This window comes from Poecilia reticulata, chromosome 17 (assembly GCF_904066995.2).
Source record: "Poecilia reticulata chromosome 17, P_reticulata-male-v2, whole genome shotgun sequence".
NCBI lineage: Eukaryota > Metazoa > Chordata > Actinopteri > Cyprinodontiformes > Poeciliidae > Poecilia > Poecilia reticulata.
In genome coordinates, this window is record NC_088846.1 from 13,216,347 (window position 1) to 13,241,101 (window position 24,755).

The following is a 24,755-nucleotide window of genomic DNA, read 5'->3' on the forward strand; positions in this document are numbered from 1 at the left end:
CCGGGGATTGGACGCACCGATCCATCAGTCAACTTCAGTCTTAAGACGGGGTGGGGCCGAAGCGGGCCACCAGGCCAATCATTAGATGCATAGATGAGGCCACATCTGAACACACAAAGACTGAATCCCCCCCTCCCCCTTTTGTCTTTGGACCTGCCTGAGGCTCTCCTTGAAGGTTTGGGAGAAGAAAAATGTTTGGCTTCACAGTTGGATAAGAAAAGAGTTCCTCCAGGCTGCATCAAATCAGCCTCTGCAACACGGGGATTAGGAAAATGACTCACCTTCTGCATGCTCAGCAGCCGCCGCCTCTATGTTTTTTAATGTCATCCGATTTGAAGCAACTCCTTTCAGCAGGTTTTAGCTGTTATTGTTGGGTGCTGATGTATGGAGGAGCAGATGCTCCAGCTCCTGGAGATAAACACTTGAAGGGCAGAGCTTTCTTTTTCTGTGCATTCGTCTTTTGTATTCGGGCAGAGTCACACCGTCATTAAGGATGTGGAGTTCTTGGACGATGTCCCACCGTCCTGTCCACATTTGTCTCCGTCGTTCGTTTGTTTTTGTTTTTTTTTATTGATCCGCTGTTTTCTTTTTGGGGCAGAAATGTGAGCTCCCTTTGGCAATCTCTTTTGATTCAGAGAAATAGATGGCGTAAACCCCCAGAGCTAATGCATTCAGTGATGGCTGCGCCTCTTGCACCTGATCCCACATTGACATTGTTTACTCAGGACGCTAACCTTTGACCCCCTCGCCTCCCCAACTGAATTAGCTACATTACACACATTTTCTGTGCTTAAATTAGCACAAAAAAACCTAAAAATCATTCAAAAGCAAACTTTATAAATGCATTAGTTCATGTATTCACACTCAGGTTTCTCCATTTGCAGCAGTGAGTAAAAACAAATGTTTGTGAGGTGAAATCCAATTGATCTTTGCTTTGAAAAGTTGCAGTAGAGGCTTTTTTTTGTCATTTGGAAATACAGTACCAAAAACAAACACCAACACGTTTCACTGTAGACACGATGCAGAGCAGGGGACAGAAATGTCGTCTTGACCAGAGACAAGTTTTCAAACTGATTAATGATCTGTAGTCGGTGTACAGTTACTCAGATTCAGTTTTGGTGCTAAACGATTATATAAACAAAAAGGGGGTATTGATGACAGACATATTATTGATTCAGAAAAGTGGAAATGTTTGTGAATCTACAATGAAATGCAAAACAATCTGTAATCCGGTGTTTCTCTCTCTCTCTCACTCCATTTTTTTTTTACAGTGAAAGAACAGTAATGGCTCATGCAGTTTCCAGTCTGTCTGTGGGACACAATGTGCTAGTTTTCACTTAATCTATTGAAATTTTAACCAAATCATTAGATGCTTTGAATTAGTGAAAAAAATCACAAAGAAATTAGGAAAAATTTAATTTTGTTTGAGGTTAAGGTTCATGATTTCAACATTGACCATTAATCATCATAATTAAGCTTTTCATTCATTCATTCATTCATTCATTCATTCATTCATTCATTCATTCATTCATTCATTCATTCAAGTGGACAACACATGGCCTATAAATGTGCCTTGCAGCTTGCAGCTTATTTGCAGACCCACTTCCTTGGATTTTTCTGCGAAATTATTTTCTGAGACAAAAAGCCCAATTCTCTATTGTCATTTTCAGTCTGATATTGTCACCTACTTAAAAAGGTAGAGAGGAATTGATTTCCTTTAAACAATCATATTAGACCAACAAATCCACTGGCTGCCGTTCCGAAAGCCTCCCCTGGTGCAGACAGGCTAATTAGGAGTCCTTCCACTGGATTCGTTGAATCCAGAAAATGTCATTTTTCTTCGGCTACAGTAGACAGGATCCTGTATCGATAGGAACACTTGAAAAGCCCCACTTAAATTTTCCTGACTCTAAAGACGACATCACGGTTTATATATCTATATCAATATTTAGACATCAGAGTTCAACGGTTTATTCATCCCATATGTTTTGACATATTTTTTTTCTTATTAATAAAATGTCTACAGTTAAAAATTGTTTGAAGTTGCTTGGATTTATGCATCACAGAAACAAGCTCTGCTTAATTCCACGGAGACGGCTCCATCGCGCCCACTGCTTTCCATTTTCTGTGGAACTTATGTGACAATTTTCCGTTCTCACACATTTACAGGCACACATTTAAATAATGTGACACCCACGTTTCCAAACCAAATGTATTTATATAGATTTTTTTTATATCCTCCCTCCCCCAACAACCATACAAAGAGTCTTTAATAGTCAAACTTGCACTCAAATGGCCGGTGCCAGGAAGTGGGGGAAAAATGAGGCGATGGAGGAAGAAAGTAAGGGCGTTGGATATCATCTGTTGCAAGTCTGCTGAGTGTTGCTCCACATCAGGTTAGCAGCTACGCAGGATGGACCCAAACAGATGGCTAATGCCGGTTTTACTCAGGTGTTGTTGTTGTACATATTTTACCCCTGAGTAGCTACTGCATGTTTTCCAGCTGAATATTTAGCAAACAACAGTTGAGTTACTTTGGTGATTACACACAAATGAGGAAAATCTCCCCTGAACTTTTATAGGCAGGTTGAAAATTAGTTTAAAAACAACAGTTTTTTCTTCGGTGATTGGTGCTTTGTTGGTCCTCGCATGTATTTTTGCAAAATCTGTGGCGTTGTGTTGTGTATCTTAGCTTAGAACAAGGTGGAGGCTGCATCATGCTGTGTGGAAGCTAGTCAGAGCAGATTGAGCTATGTTCAGGAAAACCTTTTAGAGGCAGTGATCAGTTGAGGCTGAGGAAAAGGTTCACCTTTTCACAGGATGATTACTAAATACGCAGGCAAAACTAGAATCCAATGGTAAAAACTAGCTCGTGTTAGAATTGCCTAGTCAAAGTCCAGACTTAAATCCAACCGAGAACCGGTGGGAAGACTTGAAAATGGATATTCAGAGAAGTTCTCGTTCTAGACTGAACTTGAGCTGTTGTGCAAAGACAACTAACCTTCACTTAACCGGGTAAGCTGACTAATGAGAATTAGTTCTCATTGACAAAAACAACTTTGCAAATTGTGAAAGCGAAATCGTATTTCAAAGTTAATCCTAATGAAACTGTCTTGGAGACCTTTAACAAAAAGACGGATTAAAAGCAGCTGAAACTGAACCAATAAGTCTTTGGATGTAGACAGTGGGATGAAGATACTTTGCATATTTTGCAGCTCCTTCCAAACTGAAATGAGAAATGTCCAGAGGAAGCCTGGGTTTTTGATCTGACTGTATGGGTGGAGTGGTTGAGACAAATCCCTCCCCCAATATTTGCAACTTCAACGAAAAGTGGTTCAACAAGACAGACTTAATAAGGCTGAATAGAGATGCAGTATGACACATCAAATCCCAATGAAATGCATTAAAGTTTTCAGCTGTAACGTGACAAAATGTGAAAGAGGTTTTTGCTTCTCGGTAGAAATTCAAGTCTAAATCAAGGCTGCAATCGGTGCTGAAATTACATCTTTTACTCAGCGGGCAAGAGATTTTCCCCCCGTTATCTCTTCTTGAACCTTTCAGCTAAATAATCTTCAAAATGAAACAAAATTGCCTCCTTCTCCCGGTTTCACTGCTCATACAATAAACCGGAGTTTACGCTGGCCTGTCAGCAGCCCGTTGAACAAGCCCTCATGTATAATCTTAAACTGGGGGGACTGGCATCTTGTCAGAGTTCTCCCTCCATCTGAACCCTGCATGAGTCATTAGCTGCTTTGAGAGTGATTAGTCACCATGCTGGCATACAGAGCACAAAGACGAGCTGTGGATCTGTGTTCATGGAGTGAATACCTGATTCAGCCGGGTTCACCTTGCTTCTGGTTCTTGGTTTTCTCTTTCATTTTTTCTTTTTTTTTTTGAAGTGGAACAAAACAGACTGTGGTTTATGTGGTCCTCTGGCTGGATTTTCCTCCAATATTCTTGGAACCTGTTGACAAAGCGTGTTTCTGTGAAAGCAAAAACACGAATTTCAGTCGGCGTGCATAAATTACCCACTGCCTATTTTTTTTTCCCCGTACAAAAAAGCAAATTAATAACTTGGGGAGCTTGTGCAGGCGCCTTTTCTGAGGAGCTTTCATCATGGCAGCGTTATTATTTTTAAAATGTTGATAAGATGACCTTCCTTTCAGTCGTCTTCCTTCATCCTTCTCCCCTCACCACTTTGTCTGTCACTTATCTAGAGCTGCTATTCTGCTGCTCTCTGGAGGTAATAGTTTTGTGAGATATGATTAAAGAAGAAGGAGAGGGGAGGAATTGCCTTCTCCTGTCAGGTCCCTATAGGGGGGGAGAAAAAAAAAGACTCTTTCCTGTAACTCCTGTGTCTGTTCCTGTTCTTTCGGCAGGTTTTACCAGAACTTTTTAATAGCAGTTAAAATTAATCTTGGTCTTTAGTGTTGTCATCATGCTCCTTACATGAAAGGATTAAAACCTCCTTTGAAAAACACTGCATTTGCTTTCTTTTTTTAACTTCTTTCACCATTTCTCTTAAGGGAAAACAGAGTTCTAAGTCTCCATAATTCATGTTCTGTCACATCTGAAGCAAGAGGATGAAAAGATGACTTAATAAAAAAGAATATTCTGGGTATTTTTAAACCTGAGATTTTTTTTTAACAGATAAACAAGATGATTAGGAGAAAAACATGTGCCTGGTATTGCTCTGGTGCGGAGAAAAATGCTCTAAACGGCAAGTACAAAGATGACTGCAATTATTCAGAGAGGGCAATTCTCCATGTCAAATTTAAAGTGCTGGTTGTTGCTGGTGCACCACCCTGTTTTCAGGTGCACTTGCATAGGTCACCAAAGTAACTTCAAGCAGAATTACCTCTGCAACAAGGGTCTTTGGAAAAGCAATTTTCTCCATGAAAACGTGCTTTGGTGTAGGATTCTCACCCTATCAGTGTTACTTGTATTTGAAATGCTTGCTGCAAACCTGATGCTGCACAAAAAGCAACATGAAGACACAGACCTTACTATTAAGAGAAAATTATTATTAGGTATGATTGAGGCTTTCCTTGTTGGGTCACAGTCAGAGGTTGAACTGTGAGATTGAAATGTGTCCCTAAAGCGTTTTTGTGTGACTTTTTAGCTACACATCTGTCACTGTCAGAGCCACACAAATATAACCTGCAAATAAGCACACCCATTATCAAACAGCATACAACAGTAATATATTTATTCTTTTAATCCTATGTGTGTTTTGTAAATTACATGTAAAAGTTTCTAAAAAAATTTTAATCATATACAAGAGTAACTTGGTATCACATTTTAATACTTTTTTTTTATCACCCCAAGACATCAAAATATTAGCTGAATTAATCAAAAAGTTGGTCAGGTTGCTTTCACTTGGAGCCTAAATATAAATATTCAGGAGGTGACCGAATTTTCATCAGTGCAAACAGAGAAGCTGCATAGTGTAACAATAAAATACTAATCACATTTACCTCTTGGCTTTACACACAAACATTTTTTTTACTGCGCCCTAAATCCTTTTTGCTCCAAGTAGCAACTCTTTTCTTCTTATTCCAAGTGCAAGACTTGGAAAAAATGCATGCTAATTATGAACAGACTCAATAAATATTTAACAAATAGTTAGAACTTTTTGTATGCAAATGATGTTATTGATGTGCTAATTTATGCATAAAGTGCAGTGCTATGCTAAATAAAGTGTTTTAACGGGCAAATCTGCTCATAAAGTGTTATCAAAATAAAAACAGTTCCAGTAACAAAAGATCTCTTCATTCATCATGAAAATTAAATCTTGATTCAGGATTGTGATTTTGCTCTCAAATGCACTTTAGTTATGCAGCAGGACGATCCAAAACACACCAGCAGGTCCATTTGTAGTAGCATGACTAATTTAAGTTTTCCCATTGGACCACATTGGTTTAGGAAATTAGATTACAATTTCTTACTCTTTTACTCAAGAGCCGACGTTCCTTTTAGCTGCTTTGTTCAGGGAAGCACTAAAGTCAGAGGGGGTGCACATGCTTCTTCTTTCCCCATACTTTGTCAAATTAGATTTTTTTTTAAAAACATTAAATGTCTGAAACCTCTTTCTGCCTGTTTTATGAAACTGCAGGAAACAAAGCGATTCTTGCCACAGAGCATTTACATCTCTGCGTGATCCGCTGACTGATGTGCTCCTATCAAAGCGCCATAACTCACAGAGACTCCCTACAATAAACCCAATGAAGAAACATTGTGTCTTGGATCATGCATCATTCAGGCCTCCAACATCAAAGTTTCCTGAGTTAAATAGAGAAATGAAAAATCCCCCAGATGGAGCAGCCTCTGGTGGCACCGAGTGTATGTATTTACAAACTGATTTGCATGTTCACTTACTCTCAAAAGAAGAGACATGTTGCTTTACTGATGTCAAATTGCGTTAATCATTTAGGACTCCAGGACTTTTACATTTTGAGATTTAGTTACGTGTAATGAATCCGTAAGTATGGACATGAGCTTTCAAGATTACTCAGTGTAATGGAAATATTTCCAGACAGAGAAAGTTTGAAATATTGGTATAATAAAGAAACCTCCGGCTGGTCAAAGTGAACTAAGTAGCACTCTTTGCAGTTTTTCACATGCAAAACCTTTCACATCTCAAATCTTCCACATATTTCAATGTATTCACTTGTGATTTTGTTCAACAGACCGACAAAAAGTAGCACGTAATTTTTGAAGTAGAAGAAGGAAATACAAGGCTTTATAAGTTTACAAAGAAAGATTTAAAAAAGTTCAACCTTACTGGGCTCATTGAATAGAATCGCATATCAATAGAAAATTCTCTAGAAAAACCTTTCCATAATTGATGGGAAGTGTTGCTCCAGTGGTATTTTGAAGTTTTTTCTTGGAGATGGCCTCCAGATCTTTAAGCTTTCAGATTGAAGTCAGGACTTATTTCATAAAATGAAAAGTTCTCTTTACCTGAGGTGATGCATAAATCGTTATCATCTCATCGCATGGCCTGAAAATGGAAAGAGCTGTTCAACTGTGTTGGAGTTCATTCATTTTTGTCTCTGTGCTCCACCAGGTCCGTTAACCAGTTTCAGGACCCGACCAGAACCCCTGAGAGTAAATTAGCTTGAGAAATAATGAGATTTGGTTATATATACAAACAGGCTTTAATGCTACAAAGCCATACATGTCATACAAATGGATCAGACACAGAGTTGCATTCACTGTCCAGCACTGGGCCACACTTAGCAAACCTAATGTATGAAACCAAGTGAGTCTAATCAGTTTCAGTCTGTTTACATCTGACTGTCAGCAGTCACACATAAACATGGTCATGTAAGCTGCAATGTGTGCGTGTAAGCAGTTAATAGTTGAGCTTAAATCTCTGGTAAATGTCACATTGTGGTCAATAAGTTTTAAGTGTTTTTTTTTTGTGTGTGTCATACGAATGTTTTTATGAGTAGCTAACTCTAGCGCTTCAGACTCCTGCTGGCTTCACTCTATAGTTTTCCCACCGGCTGCAGCTTGAGAGGAGATGTGGGTCGAGGGGCTCCTGGTCGCGATGACCACGGGGGCCACTTGGTGTCCTGCTTTAACAAAGTGACAGTCATAATGCAGGCCTGCCAGCCCTGTCTGTTAGCTCCTTTTACATCTTTGTCACTCTGCTCGCTCGCTCGTACAATGAGCCTAGAATGCGTCCCATTCAGACGACATGACAAAAATGTGTCAGATGGACATTCACATTGAAGTCCACTGAAGCATTTTAGAAACTTCTGGCTCTTTTTTCTTCCTCTGAGACACAACTGTGCCTGAGAGTCTGAAAGGGAGGGAAATTTAGAAGAAGGCGTTCACAACATCTGATGTCTCGTCCCGAACAAAGGATGAGTCTGGTTTAGTATGCTGCTGGTGTGATTGCATCTCCAGTGGACTGTATGTTGTAAATGCCCTCTGGCAAATCTCTGAATGGTTGCTGTCTATGAGCATACAGTGGTGTACATAGAGCTAAACCTTTAGTAACGTCAGTGTGGAGAGCTGCTGGTGGGTCTCTGCCAGTCCTCGGCCCCCTCCGATACAATACTCCCCGGGTAAACTCCTTGGTGTCGCGACTCTCTCCAGGCTTTTAGAAATCACTTGTCAGCCACCCAACAGGATCTACCAATGGTTCAGGTCTTCTACATGCAAAGAGTCCAACGGTTCGCCCCCAATCTGTCATCATGAGGTCCCCAGAACCAGGATGCCCGTAGAGTGGCGCCGTACCCACATTCAGAGGGCTGAAATGGCTGCCCACTAATAACACCTGCACAACAAATTGTTGCCTAATGAAAGTGTAGTTTGGCAGAGAAACGCTCTCCTTTGACTCACACACTCCGGCTCTAGTTTCGAAGGTTTGACTAAACTTTCACATGGTCAGGAAAGAGAGCCACCATTATTCTTGCCGTTCCTGAGCTGAGCTGCTGTTGCATAATCGTCATTCAAAGCATGAGGGATGCTGTTGGCATGTGTTGCCGTTACCTTGGTGAATGCAAAGAGGCCCGTCTTGAATGAATTATTTAGTTTATGTAAGTGAAACTGAGACCGTCTAATCTAGATGCCTAAGTTTGGCTCTGACTAACGTGCGGTTCTTCTTGCAAACCTGCGCATTTATATGAAGGCACAAATGTGTCTGCAGGTCAATTAAGGATTTAAATTTGTTTGTGTTTCCTGATTTCACCTTAAAACAAACACCTGACCTGCGTTTTCTTCAGGTCTCGTGCTCCCGACTTCATCTCTGTTTCATGCCAGCCCCGTCTCAGGCATCTCTTCATTGAACTGTAAAGCTTCAGGCACCAAGCCAAATCCTCTGGCAAAGTCAGCAACTCATTTTTGATGCGTGGCAGGATTTCTTAGTGTTGTGTAGAAGAGATGCAGCAGCCTCGTTCTTTACTTCAGTAAGCCCTTCCTATGGATACCTACTAATTGGAAAAGTAAACAAATTGTTTAATTCTTAAACACAGCAGACGATTAAACAGCATTGTGTGCTTCGGATACTGAAGTTTCTATTTGTAGTTTTGATTTTACTGTCATGCAAATGAGAGAGGAGAACTTTGAAGAACACCTCTTTCCACCTCTTTGAGTGGATAAGTGAAAAAAAACAACCTTTGTTCACATTTTCTCAAGACATTGCTGCTGTGTGCTGCACATCCTCTAGCACTCAGGATGTCTGGAACATCCTGAGTGCTAAATCTTCTTGTTTGTGATTTGTCTGTAAATAGTAGTGATGGAATCCCACAAAACAGGCAAAATGTTTTCGAAACAAGATCATAGTTTTATTGGTAGACGGCTGAATCAATCAGCCTGACCCTCATTGAAGATGTATTTTGATTTGTAAAATTGTGAACTGAGTGTGAATAACCGGTTTTTTAGCCAGTTTTAGTAGCCTGATTACTGTCGGACTTGTAGAGGCAGGAAATCACTTAATTACAACTTGTAAAGGAAGTAGACTAAAAGGTCTTAAAAAGCAATGCACCACACCCCAACAGATGAGAAACAGAGTCATTAACATCTATCAGTCTGAAAAAAGATTCGAAACCATTTCAGAGACTTTGGGCGACAAAGTCTGTAAGACTAGCATGTTTATCTGAAATAATTTCATTTCATGCTTGCATTAAAAGTTAGGATTTATACGTACAGTTTGAGTTCCAGATTCACAGACGTCAGACTGAATCAGCACATTTGGCCTGATAACATGATTATTGTTGGGTGGCATGTACGTTTACATCCTGATGTCATATTCAGTTAATAAATAAACATCTAATGCAGTGCAGCGCCTGATTTATTTCCACAGCGATTTTGAGAAGATTGGCTTCGTAAAATGATAAAAGATGTATGTTTGTATTAATGTTATATATAAGTACTAAATATTTTTTATGATGAGGATAAAAATGAGGATATTAGTAATTTTAGTCATGTAAAATGACTAATAATTGACTTTTTTGAAAAACAAAGTTAAATGTCATTACATACTGAAATTGAGAAAGTTGTTTTTATTCTGCTTTTGTATGAAAATGTAACTATTTCTGGGCTGAGACTCGAATGTTTCTGGATCCTAACAAATTGTGACGTCACAATTCGTTCAGAGCTCATATTGGTCTTGAAATAAAAACGAATTTTAATGGTGTGCATAAATATAAATATTTTCTTGCGAGTTACAACAGCACATGCGTTTTGTATTTGGGTGCAGTGCCTCTGATTCAGTTTTCCTTCCCATCCGTCTTGTTTTTCTTCTCTCTCTCAGCAGGTCCAGGATGGTGTTAAGTCAGACTGCAGCTGGGCATCAGATCTTTTTTGCTCTCATGCTGCTGCTCTCTTCAGGCTCTGGTGAGTCCTCAGTGTTTCCCCTCCATATTTTAGTCTCCTCATTGACAGGGTTGGATGTAAAAATTATGTCTGCACACAGCTGTTTGCGGTGATACCGATAGAAAAAGTGGGAGAGCTGGATCGGAATACAAAACAAGTGCTTTACACTACAAAATAAACACATTTTTTGCATTAATATGAACGGTGCGAGAGCTGACGTGCAGAGGATGTTGGCGAACAAGCTCGCAGGAATAAAGCTGGAGCGCCTCCAGAGCCATTTAGCCAAACATCTGCTCAGTCACAATTATGTTTGAACATTTCTGATTATGAAACAAAAGGCGGAAAATCTCAGAGCTGCAGGTTGCAGCTGGATTATTACAGGTTTGTTGTACCTCATGCAGCCCGCTGGCCGACAGCGGCACAGATAAGTTCTTGGCTTTAATTACTTTCTCTGAAATTGGCATGCATCGTGCTCTTCAGCCTGGGATTGTTATTGAACTGCACCTGCATCTCTGATTTGCTAAATTTAATCATTACCCTCAACAGATAGTGGTTCTTCTCCACATTCAATCATGTTCTGTTTGTTTCTGTTGAAGGACAAAAGTGGACGGACCAGGCAATTGTTTTATGCAGCGAATTAAAGTAGAGGTTTCCAACCGGGACTTATGTTAACATTTGCAGCAGGAACTGATTACGGAAAAAAGAAAGGAAAGCACATGGAAATGACATTTGACAAACGAAAGCAGAATTTAAATGAAGAATGGATTTAATTCAATGCATTATTTTGTAAAATACGCGTTTTCATGACATATTCTAGCTCGTCTGAAGTTTGTTGGTCTCAAAAAGCCGGTAGTGACAAAAGAAAGATTTACCAATATTTAAAATAAACGTCTAGAGGAGCACGTTGTTGAATGGGTTAATTGAGAGCAGGTGAATAACAGGATTAAGTGTAAAAAAAGCCAGTACCTCTTGGATATAAAGCTCGTGAGATTCAGTAATATGACCTGATTCGGCAAGTTAGGGAGCGGTTTTACACTAATATTCAAAATACAACCTAAAGAAAAATGAAAGTTGAAGGAAATGTTTGTGTGAAATCAAAAGAAATTACTGCATCCTCATCTTTTCAATTGATAGACACAACTGGGAGACAGTACAGGCTCCTGCTAGGCTTACGTGGGAAGATTACAAATGCATAACTAATATCTAGTCTACTATTCATTTAAAAGCTAAGTCTAGTTCATCATGTTTGGCTTTTCCTAGCTGATCCAGATTTATTTTTTTATTATAAGGAGTAAGACACAGAAAAGAGAAAAATTGTGCTGCGGGTTGATGGAGGTCGTCATTTGGTATCCAACAGAAAATAAAGAAATTAAAAGATTGTCCTTGATTTCTATTGGTCTCTCTAATTGTAATCACAATGCGAAGCTACGCTTGTGTCTTGGTTGTCTTGGTTTCTGCATTGTTTTTCCCCTGCATCATTCCTGCTTGTTACTGCGCCGGGGCTCTGTGTTTTTCTTTTCAGATTGTTATGATTACATGTGATTTAAAGGGAGGCAACAGGGCGTCGTCTGCTGACAGAGCGCCTCCCTGGGGGGTCAGCTTGTGAAAGCCCCAATCTAAATGCAGATGAAAACAACTCTGTGGGATTCAGTTTCTCTGTCTGTGATTTTCTGCAAGACTGTTTTTAAAAGTCATGTTAGCTTTTTTTTTTTAATAAACATTGCTCTTTATGCTGCTAAAGTAGTTGGTTTAAGTTGGCTCTCATGACACAAAGATAAATTGTAAGTTGTTTTTTTGTTGAAAAATTTTAAGAATAATGAAATATCTTCTGCAAGACTTTTTCTGTAGATTGTAGTTCTAGGACTGGATGGAGATGATATGGTTGGACTAGGGAGGGGGGAAAATAGGAGCCAAATTTCATAGAATTACTCCAAAAAAGCTTAAAATTGTCCCAAAAAACATTGGCAGGCGCCCGTTACTATACCAACCTTACTAGGCAATTTAAAGTGTGCATACATAAAAGTGTTTCATGCAGACATCTGGGGTAGGAGTGAATGACTTTAAAATCTGTTTAGTCATGAGAATGCCGGTGAGCCATTATCTGACAGGTTAACCTATGTCCCACATTGGCTCAAAACTAAAAAATAGGCTCTTTGATCTATGCTAATTTGCTTCGTACAGAGAGTACGGGCTCTCTGCTGTTGAGAAACGATTGCTTCATGGAGACGTCGGCAGTGTTGAGGTTTTAAGTTTTACCCAGTTGCTAACATTTGGGTAATTATTACGTACGTAACGCGCCGGTTCGACGCTAGGAGGCTGTTAATGTTAATTCAATATTTGGAAGTGTGACCAACACGGACGGAATGGCTTCGTTCACTTCCTCTGCCGCCATTACTAAAACGTCTTCTTCTTCTTCTTGAAATGGGGTATATGCCGCGAGGGGTGGTGACGTATTTCCGTTTAAATTTATGCCACATAGATTGGTTCCGGGTCCTGCTTGCTCCTATTGTTTTTAGCCAAAGCTGCAAGAGCTCTACCATAAACAAGACGCAAAACTTAAAACATCTGCGAGCTACTGGTACAACAATCGAGTTTTGTGGTGTGCTGTTGTGTCCAGTAATTAGCCGGTACCATTCAGTGCTTAGTTTTTTCATTTTCCTGCTGATATCAAGGCGACAGCGGACTGTAGCCAAGACTTAGCCACTACAGCTAACACCCGGTTTGTAGCTGCCTGCTATTTCAAAGCTTGAGGATGTTGAAGATCCAGCTTCAGAAATGGGAAGTCGGAGGTTAAAAGGGAGCTGTACGTGCTTTGTTCAGTGGAATAATTTGTTGGAGAAAAATAATGCCGGAGGAAATCCACTGCTACAGGAACAGGCTGAGAACAGAGGCAGCGATTCGGCACAAGGTAAGTCAATACGTGTGTTGATGTGTTTGTGTTATACGGAGTATGAAATTATTTTAAAGCAACTCCTTAGTTTTTGTTTATATGACAATTATATAAAATATATTTAACATGCAGTCGGAGCGACGAGCCCCTCCGATACCGAGCAGGTAATTTAAGAACAGCCGAGAGCAGCAATGCTTCAGCCCGATCCAAACCACACAGGTAGTCAGTCAGATTAAGGTCCAAAACCTTCGCTTTACAGCCGTTTAAGTGGCACCGATCCACATAAAAAACCCACAGAACAAATAATACAAATCACGTATTTCCCGAATCCCCAAAATATAACATCTACCTTTGATGTTTCATAATTACTGAGAAAAGGCAGTAATTATGAAACATAATTACTGCCATAACATAATTCACTCTAACGTTCACTGACCACATTAGAGTGAATTTTTCCACTTGGCTGCTATAATCTGTTCTTGCGTTACAGAGACGTAATTTCTCTTTTTTCCTCTGAGATTCTGCTTAGAAAATGAGGTTATGAAGTTACATCCTCCTGCTGCTTTTTGTTTTTAAAATGGTAAATTTAGGTTTGCCTCAACTTTTATAAACTAATGCCTCTTATATAAATCATTTTTTGTATTATTGTTGGTACAGATATTAGGTGGACACTGTGCTTTGCCTGCTAGTAGTTTAAATTAATTTCAGCTGCACACTTTCAAAAGAGTACTCAGATTTTAACATGCATTTTCTAAGTAAATATTTTAGTTCACTCTTACTCAGTAACTTCACTGTTGTTACACCTCTGAAACATTATTTGCAGTTTCTTCCTGATACCAGAACTATTTCACTTAAACATTTCATTTCCTGAGATATTGTCAATTTATTTTTAAGCAAAACTTTCAAAAAGAGCTGAGGATTTATTCGTTTTTATTACGCTGTGCAGCTAAATATGAACGCTTATTAGTTTTTTTTTTGTTTTTTTTTCAGGTTTGCATCGTAACACCTCGTGATGTGTTTCTGAGCCATGATCGTTGTGCTGATTACATTTCCATTGGATCCAAGCACTTGGACCTGCTGACCAGTTGACGGCGTCCATCAGTCCACTGTCTGCCAGATCATCACAACGTGGACTAACTTTTTATTTACAGTACTTGGTTAAACTATGATCTTGAAACCGGAGCACCAGATATGCAAAAATCTACCAGCAGACTTTATTGGCTACCCTGACACTGCAGTCATCCTGGACGGGGCTGAGCCGGTCTTCATCTCCTCCAGAGTGACGAGTTTTCATCACCAGTAAACACAAACAAGTCTGATGTCTGATTAGCTGCTAGGAAGTACAGTATATTATAGTTCATTTTGCTATCCTGTTTGTACCTACAATAAAACTGAATCTCATTTGTAATACTCTACATTTCACAAACCTTTTTTTCCCCATTTCTCGGTGTTTATGTTATATCAAGTATTTGCATGTAGATCAGGAATTCAAGTGAGATGTTAAAATGAAACACTTTTAGATAATATCAGCAAAGAAATGTGAATATTAAGTAATATGTAGTTAGTCATATAATTTAATATACTGAATAAAGCTGGATGATATGACTTAAAAGACATTTTTCATACCAGATTTGATTTTAATCGATTCCTCCCGTCCTCAATTTCTATAACAAAATCGCAGAAAATATTTTCAAAAAGTGCCTTTATTTCAATCATCTGTTCTGCGAGTTGTATCAGGGAGCATTAAGGTCAGGATACAAGACATTTTAATTGCAAGAATGCAGTCATCGTTACAGCAGAATAAAGACGCAATTTTATAACAATGTCTTAAAATTACAAGAAGTTGTTTTAATGAGAAATAAAGATTCAGATTGATCTGATGTAACCAGCTCAGTCCATGTGGTTCTGACATTTGTCAGTAATCAAGAGGATGTACATTTCCACCTCAACTGACCAGGTAAGCATTAAGGTAAAAAAAGAGCAAATACTGTATACAAAATGGAAAAAGAGCAACTGATAGAAATACTTTCTATATAAAGAAAAGCAGAAAAGTTAATAGTAGGAGAAAAGTTGTTGGCAACATTAGCTCAGCCAATCTCTCCCTCCAGGAAGCCATCAAACAGAACTCCTGTCCAACTCCAACTATAATAAAGATAAAAAGAGAAAGAAAACGGAAAGTTAAAATAACAAATAATGCCAATTTAATAATTCAGATCTAATGCGTTCTGGAATCTATTATTGACATTTTAAAAATTTCATAAATCAATTAGAAGGTTTCACAAATGTTTTATTCTGCTGTTAGTACAGAATAATCTAGCTAGGTTTGAAATGTCTAGGTGTTGTTTTAAAAATACAACACATTAAAAAAGTCTCAAGATAGTGAAAAATTAAGTGTAATCGCCCTTTAGCTATTTTCCGAATTAGATGCTACATTCGGAAGCTAACTTCAGCTTCGACTGGTAGCTTGGGCACAATATAGACAGATCTATATATGTTTATATAGATGTATATCTATATCTAAATATAAAGCATAGATATCTAGATTACACACAGCACAGATAATCATAACACTTAACGTTTACATAGCACCTTTGTAAGCTTGTCCCTGTTAGCTACCTCAGACATATGAGGCGTTATGGTGAATACAAACGATTTATTAACTTACCTTCGAAGTTACTGTGAAGTTTTGACACATCCAGCTTAAATCCTTTGTTGTTGGAGCGTTTCAGGACGTCTGAATAATTATATAAGCATCACTAATAGTCCTGTGGCAACTGAGTTGAGCCATTGTTAACATACTGTTGCCTGTGCACCGGAACCATTCTATGTGGCAAAAAAATGCGGAAGTGCTAAAACGGAAGTCCGTGGCATATACCCCATTGCTTGGCGGTTGGCAAAAAACGTTAGGTCATTGCTAAAAAAAAAGGGCAGAAAATCAACGTCATCATTCACGACTTCTGCTTCTGTTCACTGATTGGCCGGGTAAAAAAATACAAATAAATGTTACCTTTTACTTAATTTCATTTTTTTTTTATTTTTATTTTACACAGATACGCTCCATAAAAGTAATAATTACCTTTTGCTTACTTCTTTAGGTGCAGCCTCTTCCATAGTTAACATGCGTAGGATTACCTATCCTACAGTCCAGCAAATGCTTGCAGGCAAAGCTGTCCTCCCCTGTGTCTTCACCCTCAGGACCAGCTCCTCCCACCGGCCTCCACACCTGCTCTGGACTCACACCAGGCCACCGGCGGGAGGGCATGGCGCTCCACTGGAGCAGACGGTACTTTCAGCTAAAGGTAAAAAATGCTTTCTTTAAAATCGTACATTTTTATTAGTGGCTTATGAGATGTTAATGTCTTAGAGGTAACAGACAACAGTTTTGGTGTAAGATAACGGTGCCTGAAGATAATGGCTCACCAAAGACAGAGTCCAAAACTAGGAGGACATCTACCTCCTTAAAATAACTATAATTGATAAGACGTCAAAGATTGTTATCCAAGACAATATTTCACCGACCCGCAGTCGTTTGTTGTATCTGTTTATATGAACCTAACAGAACCACACTTCAAAAATCCTCCACGAAATAAACAGTTTTTTTTTAAAATTTACACCAGATAATGTGCACAGATCAAAGGTTTCAGTCCACCCACTGTTTTCTTTGACACTATCTTTTGGTGTTTTTTGTTGTTTTACAGATTTAAGTCAGTTTCACAGCTTTCGGGAGCTGCACTGGCAGATGTTTTTTTGATGAAAACCTTCTGAATATTCACAAGGGGGAGACTTAGTTTACAGCTTGACAGCTGGGAGCAAATAACATCCAAAGAGATTCAGTTTTACCTTAGGTTTAGATTTTGAGGAAACTGACATTTTAAGAGCTCATCCCAGCAGCTGTCATCGTTCAGTGAGAATCTGCTGAGCAGTTTGGAGACAAACTCAGAAACACATCAAACATATCACCACATAGAAATAGTCAATTCTCTGCTTAATAAAGCAAACTGGGCTCATGGTTTACAAAAAATATTTAACCCCCAATGTCAATGTATTTTATTGTTCTTCTGCAAGACAATTCAAAACAAAGTAGTGCATAATTGTGAATGAAGGTAAAATGATTAATTGTTTTTCTAAAGTTATGTGCGCTCTGATGGACTGGTGACCAGCGATGCAACTCTCAATCAATGACCGCTGGGTTTACGCACAAAAAAAAACGGGTGTATTTGTTTTCACTTTAGTTTTAGTCAATGCTTTTTAGAACCTGCATTTTGTGTTTACATGCGCAAAATTCCTCAGTCATATTGTAATGTATTCAGATTAAATAATCCAAATGTATTGTTTTTATTAGTAATATTAGTTGTATTCCATACAGCATTTTTCAAGTGATCCAAAAAGTTAATTTTGTTCACATCTGAGCAGATCACTTTCGTTTGCTGTGTCTCCCTCATGACTTGTAGCAAACTTTAAACAAGACATAGTAGTTGTAAAGAGAACAATTGATTTGTTTTGGTAGTTAAAAAATAAACAAAATTAAAGCTATGTATCATAATTCTTCCAAGTCATAATTATGCCCTACTTTGTGTTGAAGTAACACATATAATCACATCATTAGAAGTTCATGTCGTATTCATTATTTTTGCAAGACACAGAAGACGATACTCTCATTTTATGTCGCACTCTTTTAAAGTCGTTCTGTTTCTAAACCCTACAGAATCCCAGTAAGCATTTGTAATGAAGAAACCTCTCTGTCTGTGTGCGCCAAAGGTGACGTAGTCAAGGTGAATAAGGCTTTCAGTGGCCGTGTCGCACTGCCAGGATACGCTGCCAATCCGCTGAACGCTACCATGGAGATCTCCAGTCTCCGTACCAACGACTCGGGCAGTTACCACTGTCAGGTTGTGGTGGACGGTGACTATGAGAGGGACACTGTCCCCCTACTGGTTTCTGGTAAGCGTAGCAGCTGCTCTCTGGGTTTAGGCTCCACAAAGGAAGCTGAGGAGAAATGCGACAGACACGGCAGGCCGCTTTAACCTAATTCATTTATTCTGAATGTGTTAATACAGAGCAGATAATTTTACAGATTTTACATTATTAATGTAAAATACTAAGTGCCTAAGTTAATGTAACTTAGTGCTCTGCGCTGCTTCGATTATATTGTTCTGCTCTTCAATAATGAATGATTTAATTAATGTATTTTTGCAGAATGCACGTAATGTTGCGTATTCCCCCCCCCTCAAATGCAGATTATGTTGGATTGATCTGTTTGCAGTCACACTGATGTGCTCACAGATTCATTCCACGTGTTTATTGATTCAAAACCTGAGCTGGTGAATCTGTCAAACGAGGAGAAGCGAGTCACTTTTACCACCTGTGTCTGTCTCCGTGTGTTAGGAGTGGTGTTTCACTACCAGGCTCCAAACGCTCGCTATGCCCTCTCCTTCGCCGAGGCCCAGCGAGCCTGCCAGGAAAACTCGGCTCGGATGGCGTCGCCGGCCCAGCTGTGGGCGGCATACCGTGACGGCTTGGCCAGCTGTTCGGCTGGATGGTTGGCTGATCAGACTGTCCGGTGAGGACACGACCGCCGCCCGATAGCCACACTCTAGTCGTAATGCCTGTTGAATAATAAACAAATGATTACTTTTATTACTGATGCATCTGTTAATTAAATAGATGATTATTTTCGGGTGTTACAGCCGCGGCTGAAAATGAAATTAAAGCCAAATATTGTAATTAAGGGAGATTTTGAGAGACTGGGTTGACAATGCAATTAATATGCATGCAAATCAGAAAGCTAATGTTACCTACACGTTTTGCTGTCCTCCCCCTGAATATGTGCTAAACCAGTACTGAATCAATAATTACTCTTGGCTCTCGGTCGTTTTAGTCCGTTGCAAATTTTTCATCCCAATTTCATATCCACGTGTTGCTGTTTTTTTTTTTACCCTAAGTGGTTTCCATCTCCAGCTCTCGAGGGCTTGAATCTGGCGTGTTTTAGATGAGTTACTGCTGCAACTCAGCTGATTTCAGGCAGCTAAATTACCTCTTCAGCATGTCAACATGCTCTAGAGAGGCCTGGTGAACGTGCCAGTCCAGGTGTGTTGTAGAAGGGGAACAGGGAAAATGTTATTTTTTTTAATATATGCACAGATATCTTAATCAGTTTGTCTCAAAATAAAACACCAGAAAAAAACTCTTTATACAATTTTAGATTATTTTTCATGTTGAACAACAAACTAAGCATGCAATGTTTTTATGGAAATAAACAAATTCTATATTTTTTGTAGAGAAAGTGAATCCTTTAAACGACTAGAACCATTTTTAGTCTCCAAATGAAGCAAAAATTATGTTGTTAATATGTATTTGTTACCTGGTTTGATGATGCAGTGCTAGAGTATAAAGCTTACAGTTTCACATAATTCAGTGCACCACTACATTTTTGAATAAATGCTACTTTTCTGCTTCTCTAAGCAGCAAAGTAGCATTTAACCTAATTCAATAAAATTAGACAATAAATGGGCAATAAAATTTAGAAACTAAACACCTTAAATGTTCTTTGCTCTGACTACAAAATCAGATATTGTACAGCAGAGTTGAAATGCTGTGACTTCAGCTGGAAAATCTAATTTATTTGTGATTGTGGAAGTTATTTAGAGGTGATAACTCTGGTGGAAAACTTTTAATGAGCAAGCCAGTGGATATTTTCTCACTTTGCTCCTGATTGGTACGAAACCTTTTCCTTTGCAGCGCAGCTATCTTGTCTCTAAATGCGGCTTGCGAGGCTCCTGCTTTTCACCACAGCGTGATAGCTAGTCAGTTTGTTTTTCACCGTGTAAAAGCCTGGAAATGTGGCACGAGAAAGTGTGAAAAGTGTGAATCAGGAGGAATCTCAGTCTCAGTGTGAGCAACCAGCATTCCCTGCTTAAAACAGGCTTATTTGTTAATCTGGTTTGCAGATTTTATATCACGTTTAATAGAACCAGATCAGCTGTTTCCCATATTCCTTAAAATAGCCTCTACTTCTCTCTTATTCCTTTATGCAACGTCTTTATTTCTCTCCTCCGGTTCGATTATTTCTCTGACTCTGTTTTGACCCTCCATCTACATCGCTGTCATGTAATCATTAGCCATTTCTTCACTCGTAATCATTCCAGAATACAAACAAATCCTGTGCCCTTTAAATGTGAATACAGATAAGAAATTATTAACTGACATTTAAAAATTGCAATTTGAAAAAGCAAAAAAAAAAAAACAAAACCTTTAGCATGTAGGCTGAGAAAACCTGTGTGCAGTAAAATGTTCATGAGTCATTTAAGCTGTTATTTTCCTATTATTAGCGCTAAATAACAAGGTTAACACCCATTCATGACTCCTACATGTTCATGTCCACAGATATTCGGTCCAGCTGCCTGAGCTGGGTTGCTATGGACACAAGGAGTACTCTGCCGGAGTGAGGAATTATGGGAAGAGAGACCCGAAAGAGATGTTTGATGTGTACTGTTTTGCAGAAGAACTCGATGGTACACACGCACACACACACGCACACACACACACACACGAAACACATCAAAACCTGTCACAGCCTGGCTTTTATACGGTTGCTTGCATCACATTCTGTTGCAACATCAGAGCGCCACAGTGGGGATAAAGTGTTTTATGAAACCTTTTTTTTTTCTTTTCACCTTCACTAAATTCAGGAAAAGACATTAATAAGCTTGTTTTTGGTTTTCTTTTGGGTAAAGAGTTATTTCCACCAGTGTCAGAGATCTGCTTTGTTGTGAAAAGTCAATTGGAAGACAGGAAGCATCAGTCCAAAGCATAAGTTAGTTGTAAAAAAAACAACAACTTGATGTTAAGGCTTTTAATGTCAGACTTCAAACAAATCTTCGCTTTTGATTTGACAAACTTACATCAACTTTGGACAGTTTTAAAAAAATTTAGATATCACACAGTAAGCCAAAAACTGAACTATTCTGCTCCTCCTTTGACTACACCCCACATGAGCCTGCAGGACCTGGCCTGGAGGCAAAACTAGAGGTGTGTTTTAATTTATGATAGTCACGACTCAGGTTTTCTGTTTTTACAGTAGAGAAAAGCTTAAAATGTCTCCGTTTATAGTCAAACAATAAATTCATCAATGTTGTCACGCCCCGATCAGGTTCTCGGCTTCAAAACAGCCTCGAATGTTAATCGTTAAATGTTTGGAACTAAGTTGCATAAAAGTACAATTTTATTGATTTATTAATGTCATATTTCTGTCTCCACCAGGCGAAGTCTTTCACACCTCGGTTCCAGGCCGGCTCTCGTTGTCCTCAGCCTCAGACCGCTGCGTGTCCCTCGGGGGCCAGCTGGCCACCGTGGGGCAGCTTCACCTGGCGTGGCGGGCCGGTCTGGACAGCTGCGCCCCGGGCTGGCTTTCTGACGGCAGCGTCCGCTACCCCGTCGCCTGGCCCCGCCCAGAATGCGGCGGGAGTCAGCCGGGAGTCCACACCGTCACGCCCAACGCCACTGATGACAACACCACCGCGCTATACGACGCCTACTGCTACAGAGGTACTGTTTCATTATGTAAAGGAATATGCTGGGTTGGTTAACGGCAGCTGTTATGACAATGTATAGTGAGGAGAACCAACATTTATGTTTGAATATGGATATTTGCTGAAAATATGGCTTCCTATCAACTTTGCATAAAATGTCGACAGAAAGGAGTGTTTGGTTTGAAAGGACCATATCACTTCTAACTGAAGCCTCGTCTGCTATTAGCGCAATAAAAACGACAATAAAAGTAATTGCTGATCTTCGTAACTACGGCAACACTCATCTCTGATCCTCACTTTGTGCATCCAAGAAACCACTGGATTGACAGTCACTACGGGAGAAAGAGACAGAGGACAGGAAATTTTAAATGCCAAGATGTCGAGACGATCTGCCTTGAATTATGCTGCCTTTTTTTTATTTAATTTTTTTTAGCTAAATCCAAACACACTGAGCTTTTAGGTATTTAGAGGCTGGATGTAAGGAAACGGCTCTTTAACTTCTTTCCCAGGTAAAGTGAAGGATACAGGCTCCGTCTCTGAGATTTACACTTCCCTGTGGAAGCCCTGGAGCTATCTCACAGGTGATGCTGACTCTGCAGAGACTGAAAGCTCCAACGTGACGACACAGCAAACCGCCACGCTCACAGGTTTTGCATCCATTTACAACCTGGGTCTCAAATCAGCCAATTACTTAGCTTGTCAGACACAGCAGAAACAAACTACAAAGTGCTAGTGAGTGATGATTTAATTTTGCTTTCATATAGATTCCTCTGAAAGCAGCAGCCCAGTTGGAATGGTTGTGTCCAACTGGACAGGACTGGTTGACATCGAAGAAGAGGAATCCAATAACAGAACCTGTAAGTTTGAGGACTTGTACTCAAACCTCAGCAGATGCAACATTTGCTTTGTTTAACAGTTCTTGCATCCAATTCAAAAACTGAAACTCATTTTTCAGATTTGGTACAGTGTGATGTTTTCCAATCATATATTTCCGATTAATATAGCTTACAGCTAACCTGATTTTACCCAATCTTTAACATTTTGCTGTGACATATGCAATGCACCAGCTTGATCTTGAAGGAAGCTACGCTATGAAGCTTACCATAGCGTAGCTAACCTACTGAAGGATTTAGTGATCCTTCAGTAGGATCACTAAATCCTTGCCTACAATAAAATGTCTTAAAGTTTCATCTGTGTTTTTTTTGTTAGCTGCCATCTATAATCATCAGTGTTAATAGAAATAAAATCATTCCAGTGATTTTATTGGAATGATTTTGTAATAAATAATTGAAATAACTGCACAACTCAGATTAAGTACTTTGTGAGCAGAGTTACTGGTAAATTAACTTTTCAATGATATTTTGGACTTATTAAATGTCTTTCATCTCTCTTATTTAAATAGTGGAGACACTACATAGTTGAGGTGACATTTTAGAAATGTCACCTCTTCTAAACGGATCCAATTCATATCCAGCAAGAATATAATTATATCAGTCTAATACCGTATAAATATCATGTAAACAGATTCAGATATACCTTCAGTTTGATCCTAGTTATAAATCAAAGCGGTTAAAATCATTTTATAAGGTAGTTGGAGAAAAGGCCAGCTGATTGCATCGAGTCTTTGACTTTCAACAATCTCTAATCCTGAGCAAGCATGTGGCGACAGTAGGAGGAAATGGAGAGGATGCCTTCTGCTATGGCTTTCTCACTTTAAAATAAATACTTTAAATACTGTGGAGGTGTGAATTTTTAACATTGAAACCAGGTGTGAGTAACTAAATGTGTGATTATTCGTAGCTTTGGATCCCTGGTCTTCTGAGTCCTCAGAGCCGTTTGTGACCCTTCAGCTGACCCCGGGACAGAGCTCCTTTGACTGGGGGGAGCTGCCGGAGCCCGGGCCCGATTCTGGGGAGTTTCTGCAGCCGCCTCCTCACCCAACACCCACAGAGAAAAAAGTCTGTTTCATTTCTAATTATTTTTCGAACATCTGTAAAAGTTTCAACACATAACTCACCACAGTTTGTTTACTTCTTCAGGCAATCACAAAAATTGTGAAGTCAATTTGGAAACCTTGGAACTATTTGATGGGAACAGATGACGAGGAAGGAACCAAAGCCCCAAGAGCACATGATGAAGAGATTACAACGAAACAGACACACGACCAGCAGAAGGATCCCAGCCCGGTTTCTCCTGGTAAATACAATTGTCACACTTTTAAAACAACAAGCTGGTTGGAGCCTGTTCAGACACACACACACACCAGTGTGGTTGTCTGCACATTTTAATCAGCTCACGTTTTTCCAAATACACACCAGGACCGCCTGAAAACCTGTAAGTGGACTGTGCTGTGTAAAGAATGTACGGGTTTAGTTTTCGCAGGACCACAGCAGGCTGATCTCATTTCCTAAACTGGGCCCCCCTCATGCCCTCTTTCCAACATTGTTCTGCTTGTAATCTAAAAATGGATCTAATTTTAAAAGATATTTTAGTCCTCGAATGCACCTGGAGGTGGAGAAGCAGAGGAGGTTAAAGAAGGAGCTAGAAGTCAGCAGAGGAGGGGTTTTTTTATGGTCTAAGCACATTTCCCCACTGATGCAAAAACATTTAAAAATAAAAAGTTGTGTGATTGTTCCAAACGTTGTAATATTTAGATTTAATTCATGCAGTTTATCTGTAACATTTTTACTTGGGGATCTCTACCTGACTCTTCATAACATCCCTGTGGAGAGGGACTAGAACATGAGAGGAGAAACTGTGTTCCTCTTCTCTTTTTTAAACAAGCTAATGTGTTTTTTTTTTTTTTCTAATCATAGTCCTTCAGATCCACTACTCTGCACGTCTTGGATGTTTCTCTGCTTCTCAAGACTTGATGGGGTCATTAAAAGGCTTCCTCTGAACTTTACAACATGCTGAGAGAGTAATTTGTCCAATTAAACCGCGCGTGTTAAAGTGAGGGAACATCTAAAACATGCAGGGCAGGTGGCTCCAAGCACCAAGATTAGGAA

General features: G+C 39.3%; 1 protein-coding gene across 3 annotated transcripts in view; it reads left to right on the forward strand.

The window, feature by feature from the left end:
* Window positions 1-24,755, forward strand: part of LOC103479352 (neurocan core protein-like) — a 52,790-nt gene that overhangs the window by 7,395 nt on the left and 20,640 nt on the right. For 2 of the 3 annotated variants that reach the window (XM_081598061.1, XM_008433722.3), the window contains exons 2-11: window positions 10,268-10,350; window positions 16,315-16,518; window positions 17,978-18,160; window positions 18,605-18,779; window positions 20,603-20,730; window positions 21,479-21,763; window positions 22,257-22,394; window positions 22,512-22,604; window positions 23,548-23,705; window positions 23,787-23,943. In XM_081598061.1, coding sequence (XP_081454187.1) covers window positions 10,278-10,350; window positions 16,315-16,518; window positions 17,978-18,160; window positions 18,605-18,779; window positions 20,603-20,730; window positions 21,479-21,763; window positions 22,257-22,394; window positions 22,512-22,604; window positions 23,548-23,705; window positions 23,787-23,943 — 1,594 coding nt within the window. In that variant the 5' untranslated portion in view covers window positions 10,268-10,277. The remainder of the gene's footprint in view (window positions 1-10,267; window positions 10,351-16,314; window positions 16,519-17,977; window positions 18,161-18,604; window positions 18,780-20,602; window positions 20,731-21,478; window positions 21,764-22,256; window positions 22,395-22,511; window positions 22,605-23,547; window positions 23,706-23,786; window positions 23,944-24,755) is intronic. The other variant, XM_081598062.1, reaches the window with a different exon arrangement.